We start from the raw sequence: 25,604 nt of genomic DNA, 5'->3' as shown, positions 1-25,604 counted from the left end.
TTTACACAATGGAATACTACACAGCAGAAGGCAGGAACTCCTACCCTTTTCAACAGCATGGATGGAACTAGAGAGTATTATGCTAAGTGAATAAGCCAGGAGGTGAAAGACAAATACCATATGATTTCACCTATAAGTGGAACTTAATCAACAAAACAAACAAGCAAGCAAAATAGAACCAGAGACATGGAAATAAACAACAAACTGTCCTTGGCTGGTGTAGCTCAGTGGCTTGAGCACATGCTGCAAACCCAAAGGTCCTGAGTTCTATTCCCAGTCAGGGCACATGCCTGGGTTGCAGGCTAGGTCCCTGCCAGTAGGGGGCGCGTGAGAAACAACCACACATTGATATTTCTTTCTCCTTCCCCTCCCCTCTCTCTAAAAATAAAAACAAATAAAATCTTTTTTAAAAAAAAAACAATAAACTGAACTGAACAAACTGAATTGACAGTGACCAGAGGGGAGGGGGCAGGGGATAAAGGGGGGGGAAAGGAGAAGGGTCAAATCAAGGAACATAAATATAAAGGATCCATAGACCCCATGGACAAAAACGAGGGGAGGATTGAATGTGAGATATCCTAAATTAAATTATATCAGGCCAGAGAGGAAAGGGGAAGAAAAAAAAAGAGGTTAATCAGTTAATACCTGCAGTGTAAAACCAACAAAAGACTGCTCACACTCAGTATATTTTGGAATTATTAAATTAACTTCAGGCAGTTATTTCCAGATCATCTAAAAAGAATAGCCAGGCACTCTCGAGTCTCAGGAGTCTCCACTTGTTTACACACGAGCTTTACAGATTATGTTGTGGACTCTGCTGCACCTATCCCGGCCTCACCTTCTCGCATCCCCTTATCTATAGCTAAAGTAAATTCTTCCGGAGGGATCTATTTCTTACTCCCCAGACTTGATGTATTGAAAACAATGCTTGCAAAACTCAAGGACGTTGGTCCTGTCTTTCTTATCTAGTCATGTTGCTGGTGGTTTAGACCCTACGCCCCAAGACCAGTCTTCTTTTTTTTTTTTTTGTAGCAATGGCCTAATACACCCTTTTTTAAAAAGACTTTTCAGCCGTGAAAGTTAAAGTTTTTTTAACAAGAGCCAAGTGTCACTTTCTTCCAAAGACCTTCCTGATGCACCAAACCACCTTTCCCATGCTTATATACAGGATCACCCATGCAATAAATACCTCTACCACCCTTACCCTGCTTCATACTTCTTTACATAATTTATTACTACCCCTTGATATATGTTTGCTTACGGTCTGCTAACACTGAGGCCCAGAATGAAAAATTTTTTTGTCTGTTTTGCTGTTACTTTTCAACATTTAGAACGGTTCATTCAACACATTCAACATCTTTTTGTTAAATGAATGAATACTAGATATGAATCTGACAAAAGTTTCCCTGCCTCAAGAAACATGAATCTACTGGGGAGACATAAAATTAAAATATAATAATTGCACGTGCTCAGTGGGTCACGGAAGCCTGCAAATCTGCCCAAAGGTTTTGCATCGCGTATGTGATAGAATGGTTAATCTAGGTTGTATAATGTATTATGCAATTGTGAGATTGTGTCGTGACTGGCAAAGGTGAGATACCTTTCAAACTTTCCTTGTGTCGAAAATTTTACGGGGAAAATTTTGTTTCACTTCATTTATTTTCTCTTCCTATAATTCAAATATTCAAGTAGTTACGAATGGTATAGACCAAGGAAAATATAAAATACTGCTTGGTCTAGGAGTCTGCGTAGTGAATGGCTCGCTGGCGCATGCGCATCAGATAAAGCACTGCAAGATGGCTGCTGGCCACTTTGTCGTGCGTCGGTTCCAAGGAATTAGTGCCGTGGCGGCTGTCGCCAGAAAGTAACAGTGGCCGCTGAGTGGTGGACGTCTCCTGGCCCTGATGTGAGCTAGGTATCCTCAAGGGAGAGACTTCGCAACGAAGCAAAAGGTGGGGCAGAGCGGTGAAGCCCCCTCCCCCCTCTCCTTAGTTTGACCAACTCCCTATTCCTTCCCTCTCCGTTTTTCTCCCAGCCCGCTACACGCGGATTTGCTGCGCACGCGCACAAATAATCGTAGCACCTCCTTAGCCCTAGGGGCTGGCGGACTCCTGCGCGCGCTTCTCGTTCTCCTCCCTTGATTGGTCCGATTGCCCCGCCATCGCGGCTGCCCTCTGCTTTCTAGGTTGAGAAGGAAGCGGGGGGCGGGGCTAAGCAGCGCGTGCGCGATACTGTTGCTGTCCCTTTGCTGCTGTTGCGTTGCAAAAAAAATCCTGACTAGGTAGCCTTGGGCCTTTTCTGTGGTAGAGGATCTAAAGGGGCAATCGGGTAGTATTAAATTTAAGATATTAGTGCCCGCTCTGATAGGAGTGTGGTGATAAAAGTGGGGAAGGGTCTTACTTAGGGTTGAGCACCAAAGAATATAAAACCATTGGTTTGGGGGTCAGGCATTTTGAAGGGCTTTGCCCTGTTTTCTGCGAAATTTCTGATTACTGACTAGTTTAAACACAACCCCCTGAACAATTCTAATAAACCTTCGAATCCCGCAGCCTCTCCTTGCAGCGGGTGCGAGCCACCAGGGTGCACAGCAGCTGACCCGCCCGTCTTAGCATCAGAAGAGCCTAGCGCGTGCACCATTCCCTCCCCCTGACCTCCCTCCCCACCTACGGCTTTCACGCACTCGCAGTGATTGTTTTGCTCGCTCCCGCCTCCGTCGCCGCCGCCGCCAGAGGAGCAGCAGCGCTAGTGCAAACCGGGAAGATGGCGGCCGGCGGCGGCGGAGGCAGCAGTAAGGCCTCCTCCTCGTCGGCCTCTTCGTCAGGGGCTTTGGAGTCCTCGTTGGATCGAAAATTCCAGTCGGTAACCAACACCATGGAATCTATTCAAGGCCTGTCGTCTTGGTGTATAGAGAACAAGAAACACCACACTACTATCGTCTACCATTGGATGAAGTGGCTACGGAGATGTGAGTGTTGGGGGTGCTTAGGGGAAGGGAAGCCTGGGGAAATGGAAGGAAATAATCCCAGAATCGCTTGGGGTTTACCCATGGAGTCACTGCATTTCGTTGGGGATGTTCGTTCACATTAAAGCTGTGACCCGAGTGTTCCCAAACCCAGACTCCATTCCTAGCCAGCCTTTTCCTAAATTGCAGGAGGCTTAGCATTTCTTGGATATTTTAGCCACTGACTTGGTGTGACCTTGGGCCGTTGGCCCCGTATCTGTAGATTCCTACATTGTATCATTTCGGAGCCATGTAAGGTTTTGTTGACTTACAGAACCTTTACGGAAATTGTCGCGTCCGTTTGTTTCTTAGATAGGCCTTGACATGTTAATGATTTTTGGTTTCCTTAAGACACACAAGCTCTGGTTTTAGAAGTAGTACATCCACATATTTCGCTGGAATATGTTGGACGACTCTATTTTCTAATGATCTAAACTTGCGATGTGTAGTAAGAAGGGCTTTATCTGGATGAATGTTGAGTAACATGAGCTCCACTTAGAGCACAGGCGACTACCTGCGGGGTTTTCCCTGTACCTGTGTTTGCCGCAATAAAATACAGGCTTTTTGATTCTGACCGGAAGCAAGTATAGTAGGTATCATCAGTACTTTAAAAATCACATGAAATACCGTTTTAAGGAATTTTTGGTCTCATAGGTAATAATCAAAACAAGAAACCAAGAAACGTGCTTTTTTTCCTGCAACCCTTGTTAGCAGAAGAAAACAGCATCCGAATGTTTGTCCACCAAAATGATGTCAGTGTCATCTAGTGGGTGGAAAAAAAGAAATACACTTTTTGAGTATATATAGTATCCTTTTCCCTCTAGTTACTACTGTTTTGTCTTTATTGGGGAGTTTTTTCTTATGCCTTACTACAGAAAAGAGGTCTAGTAAACCTGTCAGGAAGCATGGATTGTTTGCGAAAGATTTCATCTCTTTTATGAGGAAGTGTGGAGAAGTCACTGTTGCTTCCTCCTGAGAAGGGAAGGTTAATCCCAAATCCACCTATATTGCAATTTTAGGTCTTCGTTGCTTCCTGCCCATAGCTTGTCACCACTTCTTACTCCATTTCTACCATTGCTTTTGTAGTATTTTGACTTGTGTTTACCTTTTAGGGAACAGATGGATAAAAAACTTGCAAAATCATAGGCCCCAAGCTTCAGATCATTTGTATACATAAAGTTATTGTTGGGAAAGACGTTTTTTTGGCTCTTTGAATATTTGCTGAAAGGGTTGTAGAACCAAGACGGTATTACCTATATGTACCAATAACAGATCGAAGTTACTTTTTTCCAAGAGGTAAAATTATTCCAATAGAACATACAAAATCAAATATAACAGTCATCAACATGTTAAGTATCTGCTGTGTGCCCAGCCCTTGTTATTTACAGTATATCTATCTTGTTATACCTTAACATAACCATAAGAAGTAGATTTTTTAATCATTGATTTACAGATGGGGACGCTAAGGCTTAGAAACATTAAATTGCTTAAGTTTACACAGTAAAATGGTGGAGTTAGGTTTTGGCTCTACCATATCCGTTGATGATGGCCACATTGAACTTTGTAAAATGTTTTCAAGATTTTTAATGTACTTGGCACACCAGTGGTACAAGCAGTGCTCATGTGAGCCTGAGGACATGTTTTTCTTAAACATATTCTTCCTGTTTTAAGATATTTTTACTAAGTTATGCAAGTATTTAACATTTTCTACCTTTGGGCTCTGGTGCTTTAACACTATGGTTACATCATTTGCAAGAATAAGTTGGTTCTCATCTCTGCCTTGTGGGATTACAAATGACAATTATAATAATGAGAAACCAGAGCCAGAATTTTTCTGCCTCTGCTGTTGATATTGTGTCTGAATTTATTTCCCTTGTTAATATCTTAAAAGGGGAAAATATTGCTTTAGGAAGACAATACTTCATTTGAAGTGCATGATATATAATTTATTCAATTAAATGCTTTTGGCTTTGCAAAAAACCTGATTTTCTCCCTCTTGGCCTAGTGCAGTGCAACTTAACTTTCTAAAATGGTTCAAGATAATTTGTAGTAGTTTTGTATTTACAGTTGACCTTTGAACAATGTGGGGATTAGGAATGCCAACCCTTGAGCAGTCAAAATCCTTGTATAACTTTTGACCATTCCAAAACTTTACTAATAGCCTACTGTTGACTGGAAGCCTTACTGGTTGCAGTCGATTAACATAGTTTTTTGTGTTATATGTATTATATACTATATTCTTACAATAAAGTAAACTAGACAAAAACTGTTAGGAAAATCATAAGGACAAGAAAATACATTTACAGTTTTTATTGAAAAAAAATCCACATATAAGACCCTCACAGTTCAAAACCATGTTATTCCGTGGTCAGCTGTACATTTAATGGGTATCAACTATCTCGTAAGTAAAGCCTTTTGAGAGATATTCAGGAGAGTGGTGAAGGGTGAATAAAAATAATTTATGCATTGGACCTCAGTTTTCATTTAATTTTATTATTATTTTTAAAGGCGTTCTTAATTTTTTTTAAGATTTTATTTATTTTTAGAGAGGGAAGTGAGGGAGAAAGAGAGAGAGAGAAACATCAATGTGTGGTTGCTGGGGGCCATGGCCTGCAACCCAGGCATGTGCCCTGACTGGGGATCGAACCTGTGATGCTTTTGTTCACAGCCCGCGCTCAATCCACTGAGCTACGCCAGCCAGGGCTTTAATTTTATTATTTCTTTATAGTTAGAATTATTTTAGTTTGAGTTTGGTTTCTAAGTCAGCTTTAGGCAAATTTGTGAGGCTGATATTTTTGCCTTTCCAGCCTTTCTGTCCATTTTCCTGATCGCCACTTTTGTTTCTCTCTGTCTTTTCTGGCATCCATTATTTAGTAATTTTTGTTTAGACCTCAGGGTGAATTTAAGTAACTATGTTAGCTCTTCCAGAGATATTTTCATTTTATCCTTTAACTTCATAATGTATAATAAGAGACTTTTGTTCACTTGTAAAGGTGATAACTTAGAGAAGGTGAGTAGGCTTCTTGAAGTTCCATGGGTGGGTCATACTGATTTTACTCAGGTTTCTCTTAATTTGTTTGGATGAAGCATTCATTACCATCATTTTAAAAGTGATCTTTCTGTAGCATAAACATGCCATTCCTGTACTTCAAAGTCCTGTGGCTGGCATTCCATTGCAATGGGGATAAGATCTAAACTTAAAAAGTTTCTGCGCTGCTACTTCTCAGACTTCTTCCAGTTGTCCTCTCATCATTTAGATCCAAGCTCAAATATTACCTCCTTGAAAGGCGTTCCCTAATGACCTTATTTCACGGGGTCTTTTCATTTGCTTTCTATCACATCATTTTATTTTCAGTATATGAAATTACCTTGGTTTTTGTTCACATGTTTGTTGTCTGTCCAGTCCCACTGGATGACAAGGCTGTATCTTCTTTGCTGCTGTATCCTCAAGCGGCTAGAACAGTGGTTGGCACATAGCAATCAGTAAATATTTGCCAACATAATTCAGTGAAATAATCAGGAACTTATATTGTTTTAATACTGTTTATCAGAAGGAAATATTTATAATTTAGTGAAAGAAATAATAAGTATGGTTGCTGGCAGGTTCAACATATGGCTCTTGTCGGAACTTGATGTGCAATTTGACCAGAATATTATTTCTCTACTTCATTTGGCCCTCTTGTTTTTAATGTAAAATAGGAATCAATATGGAAAAGTAGAACTAGATCTAGGTTCAGATCTTAATTCCATCACTAATACCTGGGTGACTCTATACAAAGTACTTAAATTGTGAGCATCAGTCTCTGATTTATAAGTAAAGATAATGATTTCTCATAGGATTGTTGTCTAGATTTAAGAAGATAATGCATGCATTTTAGCATAAGTCCTTGTGTATAGAAAACATTTAGCTTATTTATCATGTTGGTGATGGTTACGCAGAAAAAGATAATCTTAAAATCCTAGGTATTCAGAATAAGTACAGCAGAACTTTGTCTTGGGTATAGTGGTGGAAATTATATTCCCATTCAGGGCAGATGAATTGGATCTGCCTCTCTGTAGTGAATTAGCGAGTGCTCTGAAGAACTAGCAGGACAAACTGGAAAATACTGTGTTCATGATGTCCCCGTGTTGTCTTGTTTCTAAGTATTGAATGGTTAATCTGTTTTATACGAGCTGTTATGAGAATTCAAGTGAGGTTTTGAAGAAAAGTGGGATATAGGGAAGTAGAATCATTAGTAGAATCTGTTAAGATTTCCCTTGAGCTATTTTTGGTACAAACTTTAAATATGTACAAGATTCAGAAAGCATGATATTCCCCCCTTCTGATTACCCCACTTCACTCATTATCAATTTAATGGTCAGTCTCTTTTGTTCTATCCCCTCCTCCCCATTTGAAGCAAATTTCAGTAAATTTTTTTCCATAAGAGAGACTTATATAAATATGGACTAGCATAAAATACCTCTTTGTACAGGATTAATTTATTGTAGAGAATTTGTAAAGTGCAGTTACAGTCATTGGCAGTGGTTTCTTAATTTGGGTTTTGGGATCCTTAGCTGGACCATGAAGATGGTGTTAAACAAAAATTTGAACTTCCATGGTGGAAAGAAAAATCTTTAAAGTAAAAGGTTTGCTCTTGCTGTTGTGGCTCAGTTGGTTGGAGCGTCGTCCCATACACCAGAAAGTTGGGGGTTTGATTCCTGGTCAGGACACATACCTCAGTTGTGGGTTCGATCTGCAGTAGGGGCATGTACGGAAGGCAACCAGTTGATGTTTCTCTCTCACATTGATGTTTCTCTCTTTCTCCCTTCCTCTCTTTAAAAATTAAAAAAAATTTTTTTTTAAATATAAATAAATAAAATAAAATAAAGCGTTTATTAAGCTATTGCTAGCTAAAAAGAAGACGGGTCTTGGGGCATAAAGTCTCAGCCTCTAGCAACATGTCCCTCTCAGAAGTTTCCAAGGGTTTTTATATATCAGGTAGGGGGAAGAAAGGTGTAAGCGATCTGAAAGAATGAAGAATATGCGTTGGCTGTAGGCAAAGGGATGGGAGAAGGTGAGAGGGTGGGTGGGTGTGTGTGTGTGTGTGTGTGTGTGTGTGTGTGTGTGTAGCAGCAGCTCTGGGATTAAGGACAAAGCAAAAAGAAATGTCCCCTTTGTGGACTGGCTGTGGGCAGCGGAGGCTCCTGGAGTTTGAAGGATAATCTGTGGAAATAGCCTCCTGGAAATTAATCTGAAGTTCCAACAAACACAGAAGGAATTTGAGCAGTCTTTTGTTTGTTGGCCTTCCGCCATTAAAAGTCTAACAGTTGTGTCTCTTTCTCTCACCCTCTGGCCCAATAATGTAATTTAGAACATCCCAATTTTCTCCTTTGTCATTTTTAGCTGTGCCATGAAGATGATAATAATTTTATAGCTAATTTACAGCAAGTGCTTAGTATGTGTCAGGCACTGTTCCAAGCATTTTGTATGCATTTATTCATTCATTCCTAACAACCCGTTCAGTCTCTCTCACAAATGGGGATTATTGTGATCCCATTTTATAGATGAGAAAACAGGCACTGAAAAGTTGAGTAATTTGCCCATGGTTATAGAGCTAGTAAGCGGTGGAGCCAGGATTCAACCAGGCATCCTTGATTTACAGTGTTCACTTAGCCATTGTACTAGACAACCTGTCCTAGCCATAAAATATTTTCTGCAGTGCAGAAAACCTTTGATAACCTGATTATTTATTCAAGATTAGGCCACATATGTTAACTAGATTGTTGAGATTTTAAATCTTAGCATTACACTGTTTTGTTGTTGTTTCTGTTTTGGCTTTCTGTGGCAAAACTGATTATCTTCTGTAGATTTGAAGCTCTGATAGGCATTTATTATGTCTTCAATTAACAAAAAATGGAAAAACTAGTCAAACGTTATTAATGTTGTCTACTAGGCAGAAATATCTGAATGTGAGGTATATTTAGGTTAAATAATAAATGCATTTTGGGGGGACAAAGATTTTGGGGGTACAACACTGGGCAATGGGGAGTGTAATCTGTTATATTTGATATTCCATAACTCTGAGTGTCTAGGACCATTTTCTGCAACTTTAGCCCTATTCCTTTAACTGTTTACTTTCTTCATAATCCATCCTTTGTCAGAGATATGTAGGCTAGACATGTAGAGTATGACAGTACTGCTGTAGGTGTAAAGATTTTAAATTGCATATTGTTTGGATACAAATGAATAAAATAGGTGGACTAAAGGCAGATTTTTGAGCTGCAGGATGAATTTTGCTTATAAGTCCCTAGCTTATGTTTAGTTCTTTTAGTGAATATTTATTGAATACCTACTGTGCCAGGCACTGTGGATACAGCAGGTGAACAAAATGGACAAAATTTTTTGCCCTCACAGAGCTTAAACTCTAGTAAGGAGAGACAACAAATAAGTAAAATATTAAATATGTTAGGAGGTAAGAATATTAGAAGTGCTATGGAGAAATATAAAGCAAGTAAGGGGCATAGAGAGTGTTACAAGTATTTTAAATTGGGTGATAAAAGAAAGCCTCACTGAGGTGACATTTGAGCAAGAAAGTGAGGTATTAAGCAATACACATATGAAAGTGTGAGAGAAGAATGTTCTAAGACAAAGAGAACAGAAAAATACAAAGATCTTGAGGTTAGAGTGTGCCTGGTAAGCTTAAGGAACAGCAAGAAAGCTTTTGTGGATGGAAAGGAGTAGTAAAAATGAGGATTAGCAGATGAACTCAGAAATTATGGTGGGGAGATCACAAAGATCTTTATAGATACTGTAAGGACCTTGGCTTTTATCCGGAATGAGATGGAAGCCATTTGAGTAGAGGAGGGATGTGACCCAATTTGTGTTTCTAAAAGGTCATTCTGGTTGCTGTGGAAGCCCTATAACAGTTAGGTGGCTATTGTAGTAATCCTGGGGTAAGATATTGGTGGTTTAGACCAGGTTGTGGCCAGTGGAAGGGATAAGTAATTTGAATCTAGATCTCTTTTGAAGGTAGATCCTGCTGGATTTCTAGATGGATTAAATATGGGGTAGGAGAGGAGAACAATAAAAAATGACTTTTTTTTTTTGCCTGAGTGATTAGAAAGAGTTGACAGTTACTGGTATGGGGAAGGCTGTTTAAGTGGGGCAGGTTTTGGGAGGAAGATCAGAAATTTAGTTTTGAATATATTAGGTTTGGGTTGCCTATGTTTAAAATAATCTTTATTGAGGTATAATTCACAGATAATACACTTTGATCACTTAAAGTGTACAAGTCAGTTTTATTGTATTCAGAGTTCTGCAGCAGTTGCCAGAGTGTTAGTTTAGTGTGTCTTTAGAGCCACTAGGCTGGAAGAGATCTACAGTCATGTGCCAGGTAATGGGGATACATTCTAAGAAATTCATTGTTAGGTGATTTTGTCATTGTTTAAACATCATAGAGTGCACTTACACACACTTAGGCGATATACTTACTACACATCTAGACTATATGATAGATCCTGTTGCTCCGAGTTTGCAAACCTGTGCAGCATGTTACTGTACTAAATACTGTAGGTCTCTGTAACACAGTGGTGTTGGTGTATCTAAACATAGAAAAGGTACAGTAATGATATGGTATAAAAATTGTACACCTGTGTTAGGGCACTTAGGATGAGTGGAGTTTGTGGGGGAACAACTGGAAGTTGCTCTGGGTGAGTGAGTGAGTGAGTGAGTGAGTACATGAATGTGAAGGCCTAGGACATTACTGTACATACACTACTGTGGACTTTATAAACACTGTGCACTTAGACTAAACTAAATTTATAAAACAATACAAGATTAAATCAAGCACAAGAGAAAATGATGCAAGTGGACACTAAACACCACATGTACAAGGCTATTGGCAGTGTAACACAGCACACTGTTTTACAGCAAACTTTTTATTAATGAGTACACTCTAATCATAAACAGTATAGTACATATGTAAACCAGTAACAAGTTTGTTTATCATCATTTTCAAGTATAACTACTGTACATAATTGTGTATGCTATACTTCCGTACAATACAACCGACAGTGCAAGAGGTTTGTTTACACCAGCATCACCACGAAGGAGGAATGAGGAATATGTAACACTGTCATATTGTGATGGATATATCACTAGGCAATGGGAAAATTTAAACTCCATTATAATCTTACGGGACCACCTGTATGGGCAGGCTGTCATTGCCGAAAGATACTGTGTGGCCCATGACTGCACTAGGGACTAAGTGTAGATAGAAAAGGGTAGTAAGATAGTGTAATAAGAGTAGATGGAGAAAAGGTCAAGAGAATGCTCTGAGGCATTCTGATATTTCATTTTATTTCATTTCATTTATTTACTTTTAATTTTATTCTCACCCAAGTACATGCTTACCTACTTGAGGGGGGGTGTGGGGGAGAGAAACTTTGATGTGAGAGAAATATCAATTGACTGTCTCATATGCACCCTGACCTGGGACTGAACCCGCAACCCAGGCATGTGCCTGACTGGAGATCTAGCCTTCAACCTTTTGGTTTATGAGCCAGTGAACCAATGCTCCAACCAACTGAGCCACACCTGCCAGGGTGCATTCCGCTATCTTAGATACATCTTACTACTTATTTGGTCTTATGTTCTTGGCTTAGGTTCTTTTTGAGGTTCAAGGTAAACTTTATCTGAGCTCCTCAAAGAAATATCGTATTTTTTGGACTATAAGATGTACTCCCCACCTCCCCAAGTTTGGGGGGAGGGTGCGTCTTATAGTCCGAATGTAGTTTACCTGGCTCACTGTGAAGGGGTGGAGGGACAGCAGTGGAGGAGGATCACAGGAGGCAGGAGCCTCCTATTTTTTTTTCCTACTCTAAAACCTAGGTGTGTCTTATAGTCTGAAAAATATGGTAATAAGTCTATTTTGATCTCTTTCATATTTCTACTCTTGGTTGAGGCCTAACGGTACTTCTGGATTAGTTAGGCATTAGTTCTGTTACAATTCCCGGCTGTAACATTATTGCATAATTGGTCCTCCTCCCTTTTCTGTGGATACCTCCTAGATCACATTAAAAAAAAAATTTCATTCTATTGTCCTAGGTTCATTGAGATGCAGCTAGTATTTTTGATATTTCCTGACAATATTTAAAGACATGAGACTACCTTAATTACAGCTTATAATTATTGCAGTGGTATATACTAAATGAACCTTTTTACCAGTATTATGAGACTTAAGAAGCCATTGTTAAGTTCTTTATTTAACTGCTTTGTCTCTCAAATGCAGAAGGGTGGTACTATATATGCATGACCCAAGGTGGGTTTGTAGAGAAGGAGCTCAGAGACCCTAGTAAAATTTCTCAAAAACTTAACGCTGTTGTACAAACCAGCTTGACTGAGTTTATCATTTGTTTGTCAAGGAAACAAAAAATAGTTGATGTTTTGTTTAATTATAGAACACTGGAGAAATGCACATCTTGTAGCAACAGAACTGAGTTCCTCCTTTTGGAAAAAGGCAAAAAATTTCATCTGTACTTTGGAACATAAAGTTTTTCTGGCTAAGATAAAGACAGTTTAAAAAATACCTAATTCTTTCTGTTCTTTTCTTAGAGAGAAACATTGCAATAGAGGCCCTTTGATGAAAGAAATGAAAGGTTAATATGCTGATTTTAAATTTTGGTTGTGGCCTTTATCTTTCCCTCATCTTTGTTCCTTCTCCCACTTTACTCTTTAGTGAATAGTTTCACTTGGCCTTCACTGTGTGGTTCTTTGGTATCCACTAGCAGAGAGAGTTTTTTTATTACCCTTTAGTAAAATTTGCAGTGTTCAAGGGGAAAATATCTGTTAATGTTGGGAATTATAACATTCCATGTTTAATTTTAAAAAGACTAGAATAGGTACAGTGCTGTTTTGTGTTTCCTTTACCATTATTATAATTTTAAAATTGTAGTGTAAGGCAGTATTTTAAATTGATGATCTCTTGTGTCCAGGGTTCAGTCAACATTACTTAGTTACTAAATGTTGTTTCTTATAATTCATATTTTTTAGCACCCAATACAGAGTCTTACGTGGAGCAAGCATTCAATATTTCTGAATTCTGGGCCCTGGTAAGGTAGCTCAGTTGGTTGGAGCATCATCCTGATGTGCCGTAGTTGTGGATTTGCACTCCAGTGGGCGCACTTCCAAGAATCAACCAATGAATGTGTGGGTGGGTGGAACAAACAGGTGGATGTTTTTCTCTCTCTCTCAAAAGATAAATCAATAAAAATAAAATATAAAACATCTTTGCAATTAAAAATAAAACGGGTTCTGGAAGTATGATAATATGAGGTGGGTTTTTTTTTTTGTTTTTTTTTTTTTTTTTGGTAGTCCTCACCTTAGGATATGTTCATGAATTTTTAGAGAAAAAAAAATGAAAGAGAGAGAGACATCCATCAGTTGCCTCCTGTATGTCCCTGACCGGGTATTCGGCCCATAACCTCTTGGTGTACAGGACTGTGCTCCAACTAACTGAGCCACCCAGCCAGGGTGATAATGTAACAATCTAAAAGAGGTACTACTTTTTTGGTTGGAGTGAAAGTATTATTCACTGAGCATATTTACTAGATATCATACATATATTACCTATAAATCTGACATTAACTCTGTAAGATATGAGTTATCCTAACTTAAAAATTTTATGCCTTGGCTGGTGTGACTCAGTTGGTTTGGTATCCCTGCTGCAGAAGAAGGGTCACAGTTTGGATTCCCAGTGAGGGGCACATACCTAGGTTGCCTGTCCTGGGGGTTTGGGGTGGGCACATGTGGGAGGTGGCTGACTGATGTTTCTTTCTCTCTTTCATGGATGTTTCTCTCCTTTTGCCCCTCTCCCCCCCCCCCCCTAAAAAATAAATAAATAAAATCTTTGAAAAAAATGTTGAGCTAGGGTTCAGAGAAGTTAATTGACTATTTTGGGGAAATTGTCAGTACGTTTATAGCACAGGAAAAGGAAACCATACCTGGTTTCGGAGTGGCTAAGCATAAGCTTAATTTTAAAAAAAAAAATGTAGGCAGATGGTGAGAGTGAGTGGGATAAGGAAAAGAAATACAATAGAGTCAAAGCCTGGGTTGCTTACAAAGTACTTTCTTGTTATTTAATAATACTCTTTATTAACTTTCCAGTCATTAAGGTAGTTAACTTCACAAGCATATCACTAATAGATTCAGTAATAAATAGCTAACATTTAATGTTAGCTAGTGTTAGCTAATGTTCTTATGTGATGTCATTTAATGTAACAGTTCTTAAGCTTTTTTTATTACTTGGTCTGTTAGTGATGTATATGTAAAATTAGCTATATTGGTTACAGGCACAATAATAAAGTATTATAAATGATAATAAGTGAAGTTCTTGAAGGCTCAAGTGAGGTAAATTATTCAAGGTGCACAGCTAGTGGACAGTAGAGCCAGGATTCCGATCAAAGCAATCTTCACTCCAGAATCTACATTATACCATAGTGCTGGACTGCTTTCCACTTCTTTTAAGGTTTATTGGTATTGTGCAGTGTTCTGTAGGTAACATGGTGAATATAGTGTAATGGTTCCCAAGCAGCCTTGCGCCTATTTTTTTCCAGCTTTACTGAAATATAATTGACATATAACATTATGTAACTTTAAGGTGCTGATTTGTTATATACTTATATTGTAAAATGATTACCACAATAAGGTTAGTTAATATCTCCTTAACCTCATATAATTACTTTTTTTCCGTGAGAACATTTCAAGATCTGCTCTCAGGAACTTTCAAGTATATAAATGCCATACTTTAACTACAGTCACCATATTTTTCGTTAGACCCCAGAATGAGTTCATCTTATAACTAGAAGTTTGTATCCTTTTTTAGTTAGCATCTCCCACTTCCTAGCCCCTGGCAACCACTGTCATGTTCTTTGTTTCTATGAGTTTGTTTGCCTGTGTATTTTCATGATTTCACTGAACTGCAGAGTAGAAAGAAATTCATTAATTCATATATAACAGTAAATTGAATATAGAAGCAGATATGAGAAACTAGTTGACTTCTATTAAGCCAGATACTAGATTTTCAAAAATGTAAAATAGTGCTACTCTACTCAATAAATTTGTTTTGCAAAATATAGTTATTTTAATAGAAATGTATATAACTTAATAACTAATAGTTTTATCACTGTTGTTTTTAATGAATTAACAGATATTTTTAAATTATTCATTTTAATTTCTAAAGCAGTAAATAGTATAGATATAACCCATATAAACAAAAGCTCTTTGGAGTCTTCAATAATTATATAGTTTTAAAGGGATCCTGAAATCAAAAGGTTTGAGAACCATTGCTTGATAATATAGAATAACCTTTATCAAGTTTCTACAGGATACACATCTGTTGTCTGTTTTTTTAATATTGCATATTGTCCATTGATTTTCAGACTTTGTTTCATCAGTCATTTAATTATTATTTTTTAAATTTGTGAGATCATAAGTTTGCTAACATTTTATTATGCCAAATAAGGACATAAAAATACACTGCTATTTATACTATCACTATCATATTATAAACTACCACTTTATATGAAAAATTTGCCTTGATGTTCTTGTCTTTCAGGTCTTAGCTCAAATGTCATGTGCTTAGAGGTTGAGCCCTTGTCATTCTAGCCAAAGAGCCCACCCCATTCCCCGCCCCCGCACCATCATTCTTTTACCACATCACCCTATTTTATTTTCTTTATACATAAAGAACTATTTATTTATTTGCTGCTTTACTGAGATGCATATGCCCCTCACCCCCAACTATAGTCAAGTCCATAACAGCAGGGAATTCATTTTGTCCACCACTACATGCTCAGTGCCTTGAAGAGAGTGCAGAACATAGAAAGTGCTTAATTAACAAATCTTTCTTAAAGCTGACCTCAGACCATACTTGGAGAATTGCTGCTGTTGAGATTATACAGTTTTCTTAGATTTAAATATTTAGGCCTGTCTACTTAAGTTTTAAATTCTTTCAGTTAATCATGCATACTCTAGGTGATATTTGAAGGTTAACAATTCAAAGGAATGAACAGGGACCCTTTTTAGTCCTTTTTATTAATACTAGTGAATGCCCAGAGAATACATTAATTTGAAAACTGTTTACCCATTTTTAAAGGATTTTGTTTATTTATTTTTAGACAGGGGAAGGAAGGGAGAGAGGGAGAGAAATATTAATGTGTGGTTGCCTCTCTCACGCCGCCCTCTGGGGTCCTGGCCTGCAACCCAGGTATGTGCCCTGGCTGGGAATTGAACTGGAGACCCTTTGGTTCCTAGGCTGGCACTCAGTCCACTGAGCCACATCAGCCAGGTCAGGATTTTAAAAATAAATAACTTATCAAAAACAAGAGTTTCTAAAAAGAAAATTTCTTACCAGTAACACATTTCAGAAGATCCCGTTTAAAAGACTTGTTTAAAAGACTTAAAACCTCATCATAGAAAAGGGAAAAGCTTTTGAAATCATTCATAGGTCATCCTTATATAATATGTTTGGTATCAACTAGGTAAGAATTCATTTCTGCCCTTTTGGGTTTCTCAGATTGCAGTGTGTAGTCCCTACGTGTAAACTGACAAATGTGGGTAAGATATTGAGAAAATAAAACATAGCAATGAACAAAAATAATGGAATGACTTTGTACAACAGTATCTCCCCAGACTCTTTGGTTTAGGGTTTTACTGTCAAAGTTTAGGAACTTCCAAATTAGAGTCAAACCTCATTTCATGCTGTTGGACTTCAGTACCTTCCATAACATGCTTCATGAATTTTCAAGAGGGGTGGGAGATGGATATTTAACATTTTCCAAACTTATTTGACCATGGAATCCCTTTCTTTTCTAGTTATTTTAGGTGATTAGTGTTTCATGGTACACACTTTGGGAAGCTTTATTATGGAAGTTTTTCTAGGAAACCCCCAATTAAAGGGGAGAGAGGACCAATTTATATTTGTGTGTAGTAAGAAAGGCTTAATGGGGGAAACAGTTGTTTAGATAGATGTGAACAGGTGAAAGAAGACATCCCAAATATAAACAAAGATGTCCAAGAATCAGATGGTAGCTCAGTTGGTTAGAACTTAGTCCCAGTACATCAAGGTTGTGGGTTCAGTCCTGGTCAGTGCACATACAAGAATCAACCAATGAATGCATAAATAAGTGGAACAACAAGTTGATTTTTTTCTCCTCTCAATCTCTCTCTCTCTTCTTCCCACTCTGCCCAAATCAATAAATAAAAAAATCAGAAGCAAGGAACGACAAGCAGATGTGCACATAGCCAAGTGAAGATGGACAAGACAATGGGAAGGAATAAAAAGCATGACTTTTGAGACATGAAGGGAGAGTTTTTAAAAAGGAAGTAATTATAGATATGCATAAAAGCCACAGTAGGTAGTGATTATAACACTGGACCAAAATTATTTTTATTATGTGTTATTATAATTTTTGGCTTTTGTTCAAAAGCTTTTAGAATTTAAAAACCAAAATCAAATCAGTAAGGTCAGGCATTAAATATTTTAAAAATTTAAAAATTATGATCATATTCTAGAACATTAAGTAAAAATATGAATTTATAAAAACAAATAATAAACATAGATTATCATTCTAATAAATCATCAATTGCTCCTGAATTTGTTGCTTCCTTCCACTATGGCCCTTGTGCCTGAGGCACCCTTACAATTGCCATGTGTGATGTAGCTGTTTGGGTTGGACATCAAAGCTTGCCTCACCCCTCTGACCAGTGCTTTCAGAACCACGTCTGCTTAGTAGTTCAGAATTGCTGACTTTTTTTTTCTTGACCAACTTGAGATAGATTGCCTTAATTGGGGTCTAAATCCTCTCTTTCCCCAAGGAGAGACCCTGGGGTGAGGTGGGTTTGTTCCCTTACGTGCACTCTGGAAGTAGGAGGTAAGAAGGCTACAGGGGAGTGCGTCAGGGGAGTTTCCTGAGCTGTGCAGCAGCAAATAGTAGTAAATAGAGTAAGATGTTTGTGGTGAAAGTTAAGAGGGATGGGGATGGGTGTGTAGGTAGGGAAGAGAAAGACAACCGAGAAAGATGAATGAAGCTGCATTTGAATTATGCCAACAGAAGTACTGTATTTTTTTTTTAAATAGTACAGTAAACTGCAATACCTGAAACTGATACTGTGGTTTTTAAAAATAAATAGTATATTTGGGGAAATGTTGAGAGGCCAGTACAAGGACCTAACCAAATGACAAAGATTTTTAGAAAGTAGAATTTAATAGAACTTTTCAACCAGTTGGATATTGGGGATGAAGTTAAAGGAAAGCTTGGAAAGTGGATTCTGTGGATGCTGTCTTTGGTGACAGGGAATTGAGAAGGAAGAGCTAGATGATGAAAGCAATTTTGAATATGTGGAGTTGGAGTGTCCAGAGGGCATTTCAGAAGAGTTGTTTAGTAGATAATTAGCCTTATAGATAGTGTCTATAATCCTAATATTGACTATCATTTATTGACAGTTATGTACCTGATGCTGTCCTAGGAGTTTTACACGTATTATGTGATCTTGGCAATAGCCTTTGAATAAGCAGGTATTATTATTATTTATCTCTTTGTCTAGATGAGGAGAGAGCAGCATTTTGAAAAGGCCATGCAGTTGGAAATAGGGCCTGGGCTTTGACACTAGGTTTGACTGACTTAAGAAATGTTTATAACCACTGTGTTGTATTTGGAAGGGAGCTTTGGGTTAGCGATGTAGACTTGGGAACTGTAAGTAGTAGTTATTGAATGAGCTTTCAAGGAACAGTGTTAGGAGAAGAGAATAGGGCCAGTGAAAGAACCTGGCAAACACCAGAGTTTTCAAGGGTCAGCAGAAGAAAAGGTGTTCTAGGTAGAGGAGAGGATCGGAAAGTGATTTCTCAGAAACTAAGAAGAGAAAGTTTGCCACAGGAGTTTCAGTGGAGGAAGCTTCTGGGAAGGAGGTTGATTGTACCTGACATCAGGGTGAACGGACGACTTCTGTGTTTGGTGATGTGGCAGATGAGATATTTTGCAACAACCTTCCACTAAAAATACAACTAAATCCTATGGCAGTTGCAGCAGACATAACTTTTAAAAATAAACTGAGGATGGCTTTAGATTTACAGAAAAGTTGCAGAAATAGTATAGTTTTCATAGACCCTACACCCACTTTTCCCTGTTGTTAACATCTTAAATTAATTAGTACATTTGTTATAACAAATGAACTAATATTGACACATACTTATTAACTAGAGTTCATACTTTATTTGTGGATTTCCATAGATTTAGCCTAGTTTCACCTACTCATCATGCTTCTTTAGGCTCCCTTAGACCAACTGTTTGGGGAAGTACTATGGTCCCAGGGGTATTGTAGAATGTGCCTTAATATGGGTTTGTCTGTTTGTTTGTTTGTTTGTTTTCTTGTTTTTTGTTTGTTTGTTTTTTTTTAAATGATTAGCTGGGGTATAGGTTCCTGGAAAGAAGTAAAGTGCCAGTCTTATTACATCATATCAAGGGTAACTCTGTCAGCATGCCTTATCACCGATGGTGCTGATGTTGACCCCTGGCTAAGGTGGTGTAGTGTTTGTCAGGTTTCTTCCTTATAAAGTTGCACTTTTTTCTCCCTTTATCAGACTACACTTTGGAAAGAGGTCACTGCACAGTACACATTTAAGGAGTGGGAAGTTCTACTTCCTTGAGGGGACAGTATCTATATAAATTATTTGAAACTATTCTGTGTGGAAGGTTACAAGCATATTTTATTTTATTTATTGATTTTAGAGAAAGGGGGGGATGCATCAACTTAGTGTTCCACCCATCCATGTATTCATTGGTTGCTTCATGTATGTGATGGAACCCGTAACCTTGCAATATCAGGATTACGTTCCAACCAACTGAGCTACCCAGCCAGGGCTACGAGTCTACTTGTAATGCATTACTAGATATGCTAAAAAGTAATGGAGCTCTTTAAGGGTCTAACCCATATGAAAATGAAGAGGGAGCAATGAGTTATGGGCAGATAGAAAAGGCTGGGTTGCCGGAAGGCAAATGTCCATATTAGCACTGAAGGGAGGCCAAGGCTTTGGCTCACGGCCACATCTGAGAAGGATGTTAAATTGGAGCAAGGTCACTACTATCTCTGACTTTGCTAGAACAAATACAGATACATTTTGAGAGAAAACTTTTTCTGATTAAGCTTTCTGAGTTCCCACTGATAAAATTCAACAAAGTATAAACTCACAATAGACGAGAATTACCGAACACAAGGAAATAAACCACCAAGAGTGAGATTTGGTAGGAACAAACCCCTGAAGACTTAAACTATTGGAATAAGATATAAAATATGAAATGATTGTGTATAAAATGTTTAAATTAATAAAAGATGGAAATAGAAATAGCAAGAAATGAAAGATTCTCAGGCATGGTTGTATATTAGAGTTTTGTAAAAGAACCAAGTGAATGTTATAAATAAATAATGTAGTTGTTGAAATTTAAAATCTCAATGGATGGATTAGTTAAATGAAAGATAGATCTAAAGCAGTTTCTCAGAATGTAAGCTGAGAGATAAGTAGATGTAATAATGAATCTAACATATGTATGATTGAGGTCTCAAGGAGAGAATAGAGAGCAGACAATATTTGAAAGAATAATGATTGAGAAATTTGAAGAATTAATGAAAGATATGAATATACAGGAAGCAGAATATACATGAAGGAGGTTAAAAAATACATTTAAAAAAAAAAACTTTACAGCCCTGGCTGGTGTGGCTCAGTGGATTGAGCGCTGGCCTGTGAACCACAGGGTCACCAGTTCAATTCCCAGTCAGGGCACATGCCTGGGTTGCAGGCCAGGTCCCCGGTAAGGGGTATATGAGAGGCAACCACATATTGATGTTTGTCTCCCTCTCTCCCTCTCTCCCCTTCTGTCTAAAAATAAAATAATTAAAATCTTTTAAAATAATTAATGTAATTATTTTAATTATTTGTTTGTTTATTTTTAGAGAGAGGGAAGGGAGGGAGAGAAACATTGATGTGTGAGAGAAACATCAGTTGGTTGTCTCTCACACGTCCCCAGCCTGCAACCGAGGAACGTGCCCTGACCAGGAATCTAACCCATGACCTTTTGGTTTGGAGGATGTTGCCCAACCCACTGAAACACACCTAGTAAGGGCAGAGAGTTAAAAAAAAAAAAGTTTTTAAATCTCTGCCTACACACAATTCATAGTTAAACTGAAAAATACCAAAGACAAAGAAAAGCCCTTAAAAACAGCCAGGAAGAACAGATAGGTAGCTTAGAAAGGAATAACAATTAGACTGATAGCATCAATGGCAGCTAAAATACATTGGAATAAAATATTCAAAGTGCAGAGAGAAAAACAATTAATCAGTCTAGAACTGCCTACCTGGTAAAGCTTTTTTTTAAGAGCAAGCGTAAAATGAAGACATTTCCAGGAAGACAAAAGCTGGAAACCAACTTTATTACCTTCTAAAAGATATATATGTAAGGAGAAGGAAAATAATTCCAAGAGGAAGGTATGAGAAATAAAATGCTCTGCTGAGCAAATGAATTGGTAATGATGAGAGTACATCTAAATGAACATTATCTATATAAAATAATGTTTAATTTGTGGGATTTTTTTAAAAAGTCATAATTGAAATATTGTATAACTGTAGATCAAGAAAAGATTGATCTGAAATAAAAGTATTCTAAGACCCTCATTTCTTTTTTCAAGAGAGAAGAGGTGTTTAAGGTATTTTTAAACTTCAGACTGTGTGTGTGTGTGTGTGTGTGTGTAGTAAAAATTCAAGAGTAGCTACTAAATGACTAGACATAGGATATGTAACTTCTAGGCACTAGAAGGGAGAGAATAAAAACCAGAAATTTCCCAAAGACGCATGAAAGACGAATAGAGAAACATGACACATGGACAAAGCAGGGCAAATATAAAACAAGTCCTAATATATTAATCACAATTAAATGTAAGTATAATAATCCTGCCGGTTAAAAGAGATAGATGATCAGTTTGATATTTTTAAAAGATTTTATTTATTTATTTTCAGAGAGAGAGAGGAAGGGAGGGAGAGAGAGAGAGAGAAACATTGATTACTTTTAGCCTCTCGCATGCCCGCAGCTGGAGAACCTGGCCTACAGCCTAGGCATGTGTCCTGATCAGGAATCGAACCAGCAGCCTTTTGATTTGCAGGCCAGCACTCAACCCACTGAGCCACACCAGCCAGGGCCAGTTTGAATTAAAAAAAACAAAACAAAACAAAAACTCTTAACTAGATATAGAAACATATCTAAAATGGAAAAGTTAAAGATAGAAGGCAATTACTACCCAAATGTAAAAAATAAAAACCATAACACTATGGTAGATAATTGAATAACAAATTAATGAGACTAAGAAAACGTTTTTAGGGATAAAGAGGGTCCTTAAAATGACAAAAGTTCTATGTAACCAGAAGATGTTAACAGTTCTAAATTTGTATATACCTAATAAAATAGCATCAATGTATAAAGCAAACATTTGTATACTAAAAGGAGAATATATCTGGTTCATCATTCTAGTGGAAGAGTTAAAGCATAGCTCTTAATTATTGCTAAGAGCTTAAACTAAGCTGTTAGTTTAAGCAGATAAAAAATTTGTAAAGATATAGAAAATTTATTATTACTCCATATATCTGGTACAGTAGATTCATGTAGAGAGAACCCTGTGCTCTAAAGTGAGAAAATATGCATTCTTTTTGAAGAAACAAGGAATATTTAAACCAGTTAATGATGTATACTCATCCCTAATGCAAGATTAATATAATTTCTAGTACTTTGTAGCATACAGATTCATGTTCTTTAGTCTAGTACTATTAACTTGGAAGTTAACAAAACAAGAAGTCCCACTCTGTTTAGAAATTAAAACATACATTTCTGAATAACTCATGGACCAAAGAAGAAATCATAAAGGAAAATTTAAAATTCATAGAACAGTAATCAGAATACTGCACGTCAAAGCTAATGTCATGTTTTATTGTATACTATGTGTGTGCCATTTGGGATCCATCAGCAAATGCGTTAAGATTACTGGCCAGTGGAATCAACATTTGATAGTGAAAGGGGCAGACAATAACAGTGAAAAAGGAGATCATCTAGTATGATAGAAAATGGTCAAGTCTTATGACAAATAAAGTAAAAACAGAACAGGGAAATAGGCCTTAGAATTGAAGGTGAAGATGGGTGGACAGGTTGTAGTTTAAAGAACTTAAGTGGGTTTTCTCCGGAGCATGCCCATGCCTTTCTTCCCTCTCAGGTGTGCTTCTTTACTCTCCCGAACTCCAAGGGTTCCCATGAGACTTGCAACCAGGGGAGCTGTGGGCAGTGGCAACTCATCCCAGGCTTATGCCCCCCCCCCCCATCCTATCTCCAAAGCCCCGTTTTCTCTGACTTTTCGGTGAGCCAATAGCAGCCTTGCCTTGGCTCATTTCTTTCATTGTGACTTGTACTTCTCAGTGAGTCCACACAGCTCAGCATGGCCCACTTCTTTCCTATAACAGTTCTAAAGAGCCAAAGCGGAGCACTGCCTAGGCTGTCTCCTGTTGCTTCTTCTATCCTAGACTTTTCGGTGAGCTGATAGCAGCCCCACCCTGGCTTACGTCTTTCCTGTAATGTTTCTAGGGAGCCAAAGCAGAGTACTGCCTAGGTTCTCTCCTGCTGCTCCTTCTACCCTAAGCTCTTCCTTTGTTTCACTGTCCGCAGCTTTAATGTATTCTCAAAAAAAAAATTTTTTTTTAAAGGAAGTACTTAAGATAGGCTTCATTGAGAAAGTGAGAGTCAAGTAAATCCCTGAAGATACTGAATTAGTCAGATAAATAACTGGAGAAAGAGAATTCTAGATAAAGGACACAGAATTGAAACCCTAAAGTGTGAGTACATATGATATGTTCAAGAAACAGGGTGCCAGAGCACTGTGGCTGGAATGAAGTGGATGAGGGTGAACGTAGGTGAGGTCAGAGTGATAAGGGAAATGGCAGGTCATGTAGGATGACAGTCTTTGGCTTTTACTTGGAGGGGAAGGAGTAACTTTTGGAGGGTTTTGAGCAGAGTGTAACATGCTCTGACTTACCCTGTTTTTAAAGCATCCTCCACTGCCACAGTGGAAGAAAGAACAGAAGTAGAGAGACTCATCGTAATAGTAATGTTATATAGTCCATGTGAGAGATGATGGTGGCTTAGACCGGACTGACAGGAATAAGGGTGATGAGAAATAAATGATTTCTGGATATATTTTGAAGATTGAACAGATTGCTGACACCTGATGACAGTATGAGAAAAAGAGAGCAATTCATCTCTACTAGGTTTATGTCCTGAGTAATAGAAGGTTGGAGTTGTCATTAGTGATGAATGCCTTGAATGGACAAGATTTGGGGGAGATCAAGAGTTTAGACTCTAATACAGTGAATTTGAGATGTTTTTTAGATAGTACTTAAGTGGAGATTAAGTGGGTGTTGAGTTAAAGGAGGAAGTCTGGGCTGGGATTCAGTGAAGCTGTACCTAAGGGAAATTTATAACCTGAAATGCAAGAGGCCTGAAAACTAATGAGCTAAAAAGCATCTCTCATAAAAAATTAGAAAGAAGAAAAGCAGAATAAGCCCAAGGAAAATAGAAGAAAGGAGAAGATAAAAATAAGAGCCAAAAATAAGTAACAAATCAACAAAGACAAAACTTCTTCAAAAAAAGCTTAGTAAAAAGTAAACCTAGAGAGAAAGCATAAATTAAACGATATTAGGATTGGAAAAGGACGCCTACCTACAAATTAAGTATAAAATAAAAAATTATGTGAACAATTACATCAATGAATTTGAAAACTCAGATGAAATGGATAAATTCCTTTGAAAAACTAGTAGTGTGGTCCAAGAAGAATTAGAAAATTTGAATAGTTCTGTAAATACCAGATTGAATTATTAGTTTATAAAATCTTCCTGTTAAGAAAACATCAGGACCATGGAACAAACATCTTGGACCAGAGAGCAAATAAAGTACTCAAAGATGAAAGAGATGGCATCAAAAGGAGATAAAAGTTGACTCAAAAGGGACAAAATGTGGGACAGTTTGCACATTATAAAGAATAATGACTAATGACGGAGGGAAAAAAATCCAGTTCATAATGATATTCATTAAAAGAAAGAGAATAGGGAGGGGCAAAAAGAAAACTTTTTATAGAAGAATGTTAACTAATAAGTTATATACTTTTTTGTATATTCAATATTAAGTGACTGAAATTCTTTTTTAAGCCCTGGCTGGTGTAGCTCAGTGGATTGAGCACAGGCTGCGAACCAAAGCATCACAGGTTCAATTCCCAGCCAGGGCACATGCCTGGGTTGCAGGCCAGGTCTCCAGTGGGGGCCACGTGAGAGGCAACCACACACTGATGTTTCTCTCTCTCTCTCTCTCCCTCTCTTTCTCCCTCCCTTCCAGTCTCTAAAAATAAATAGAATATTTAAAAAAATTCTTTTTTAAAAAATAAATCATGAATGGTAGATGAGGAAGTGAAGATATCTGGCCATCGTAGTAGACAGTTCCAAATATTTGAAAAGGGAAAGTAAGAAGTGAGAAGGTAGCTGTGGTGGAT

General features: G+C 37.7%; 1 protein-coding gene across 8 annotated transcripts in view; it reads left to right on the top strand.

Annotated features, from left to right (window-relative positions):
* Nucleotides 1-1,811: 1,811 nt before the first annotated feature.
* RPRD2 (regulation of nuclear pre-mRNA domain containing 2) overlaps nucleotides 1,812-25,604 on the top strand; it is a 95,091-nt gene continuing 71,298 nt past the window's right edge. For 7 of the 8 annotated variants that reach the window (XM_045816427.1, XM_045816426.1, XM_045816423.1 and 4 more), the window contains exons 1-2: nucleotides 1,812-1,952; nucleotides 2,550-2,965. In XM_045816427.1, coding sequence (XP_045672383.1) covers nucleotides 2,761-2,965 — 205 coding nt within the window. In that variant the 5' untranslated portion in view covers nucleotides 1,812-1,952; nucleotides 2,550-2,760. Of the gene's footprint in view, nucleotides 1,953-2,254; nucleotides 2,966-25,604 lie in introns of those variants that run through there. The other variant, XM_045816425.1, reaches the window with a different exon arrangement.

Source organism: Phyllostomus hastatus, unplaced genomic scaffold (assembly GCF_019186645.2).
Source record: "Phyllostomus hastatus isolate PE091 unplaced genomic scaffold, TTU_PhHast_1.1 phas_scaffold_216, whole genome shotgun sequence".
Lineage (NCBI taxonomy): Eukaryota > Metazoa > Chordata > Mammalia > Chiroptera > Phyllostomidae > Phyllostomus > Phyllostomus hastatus.
Note: the sequence above shows the minus strand (reverse complement) of the source record. Positions and strands in the feature narration are given on the sequence as shown.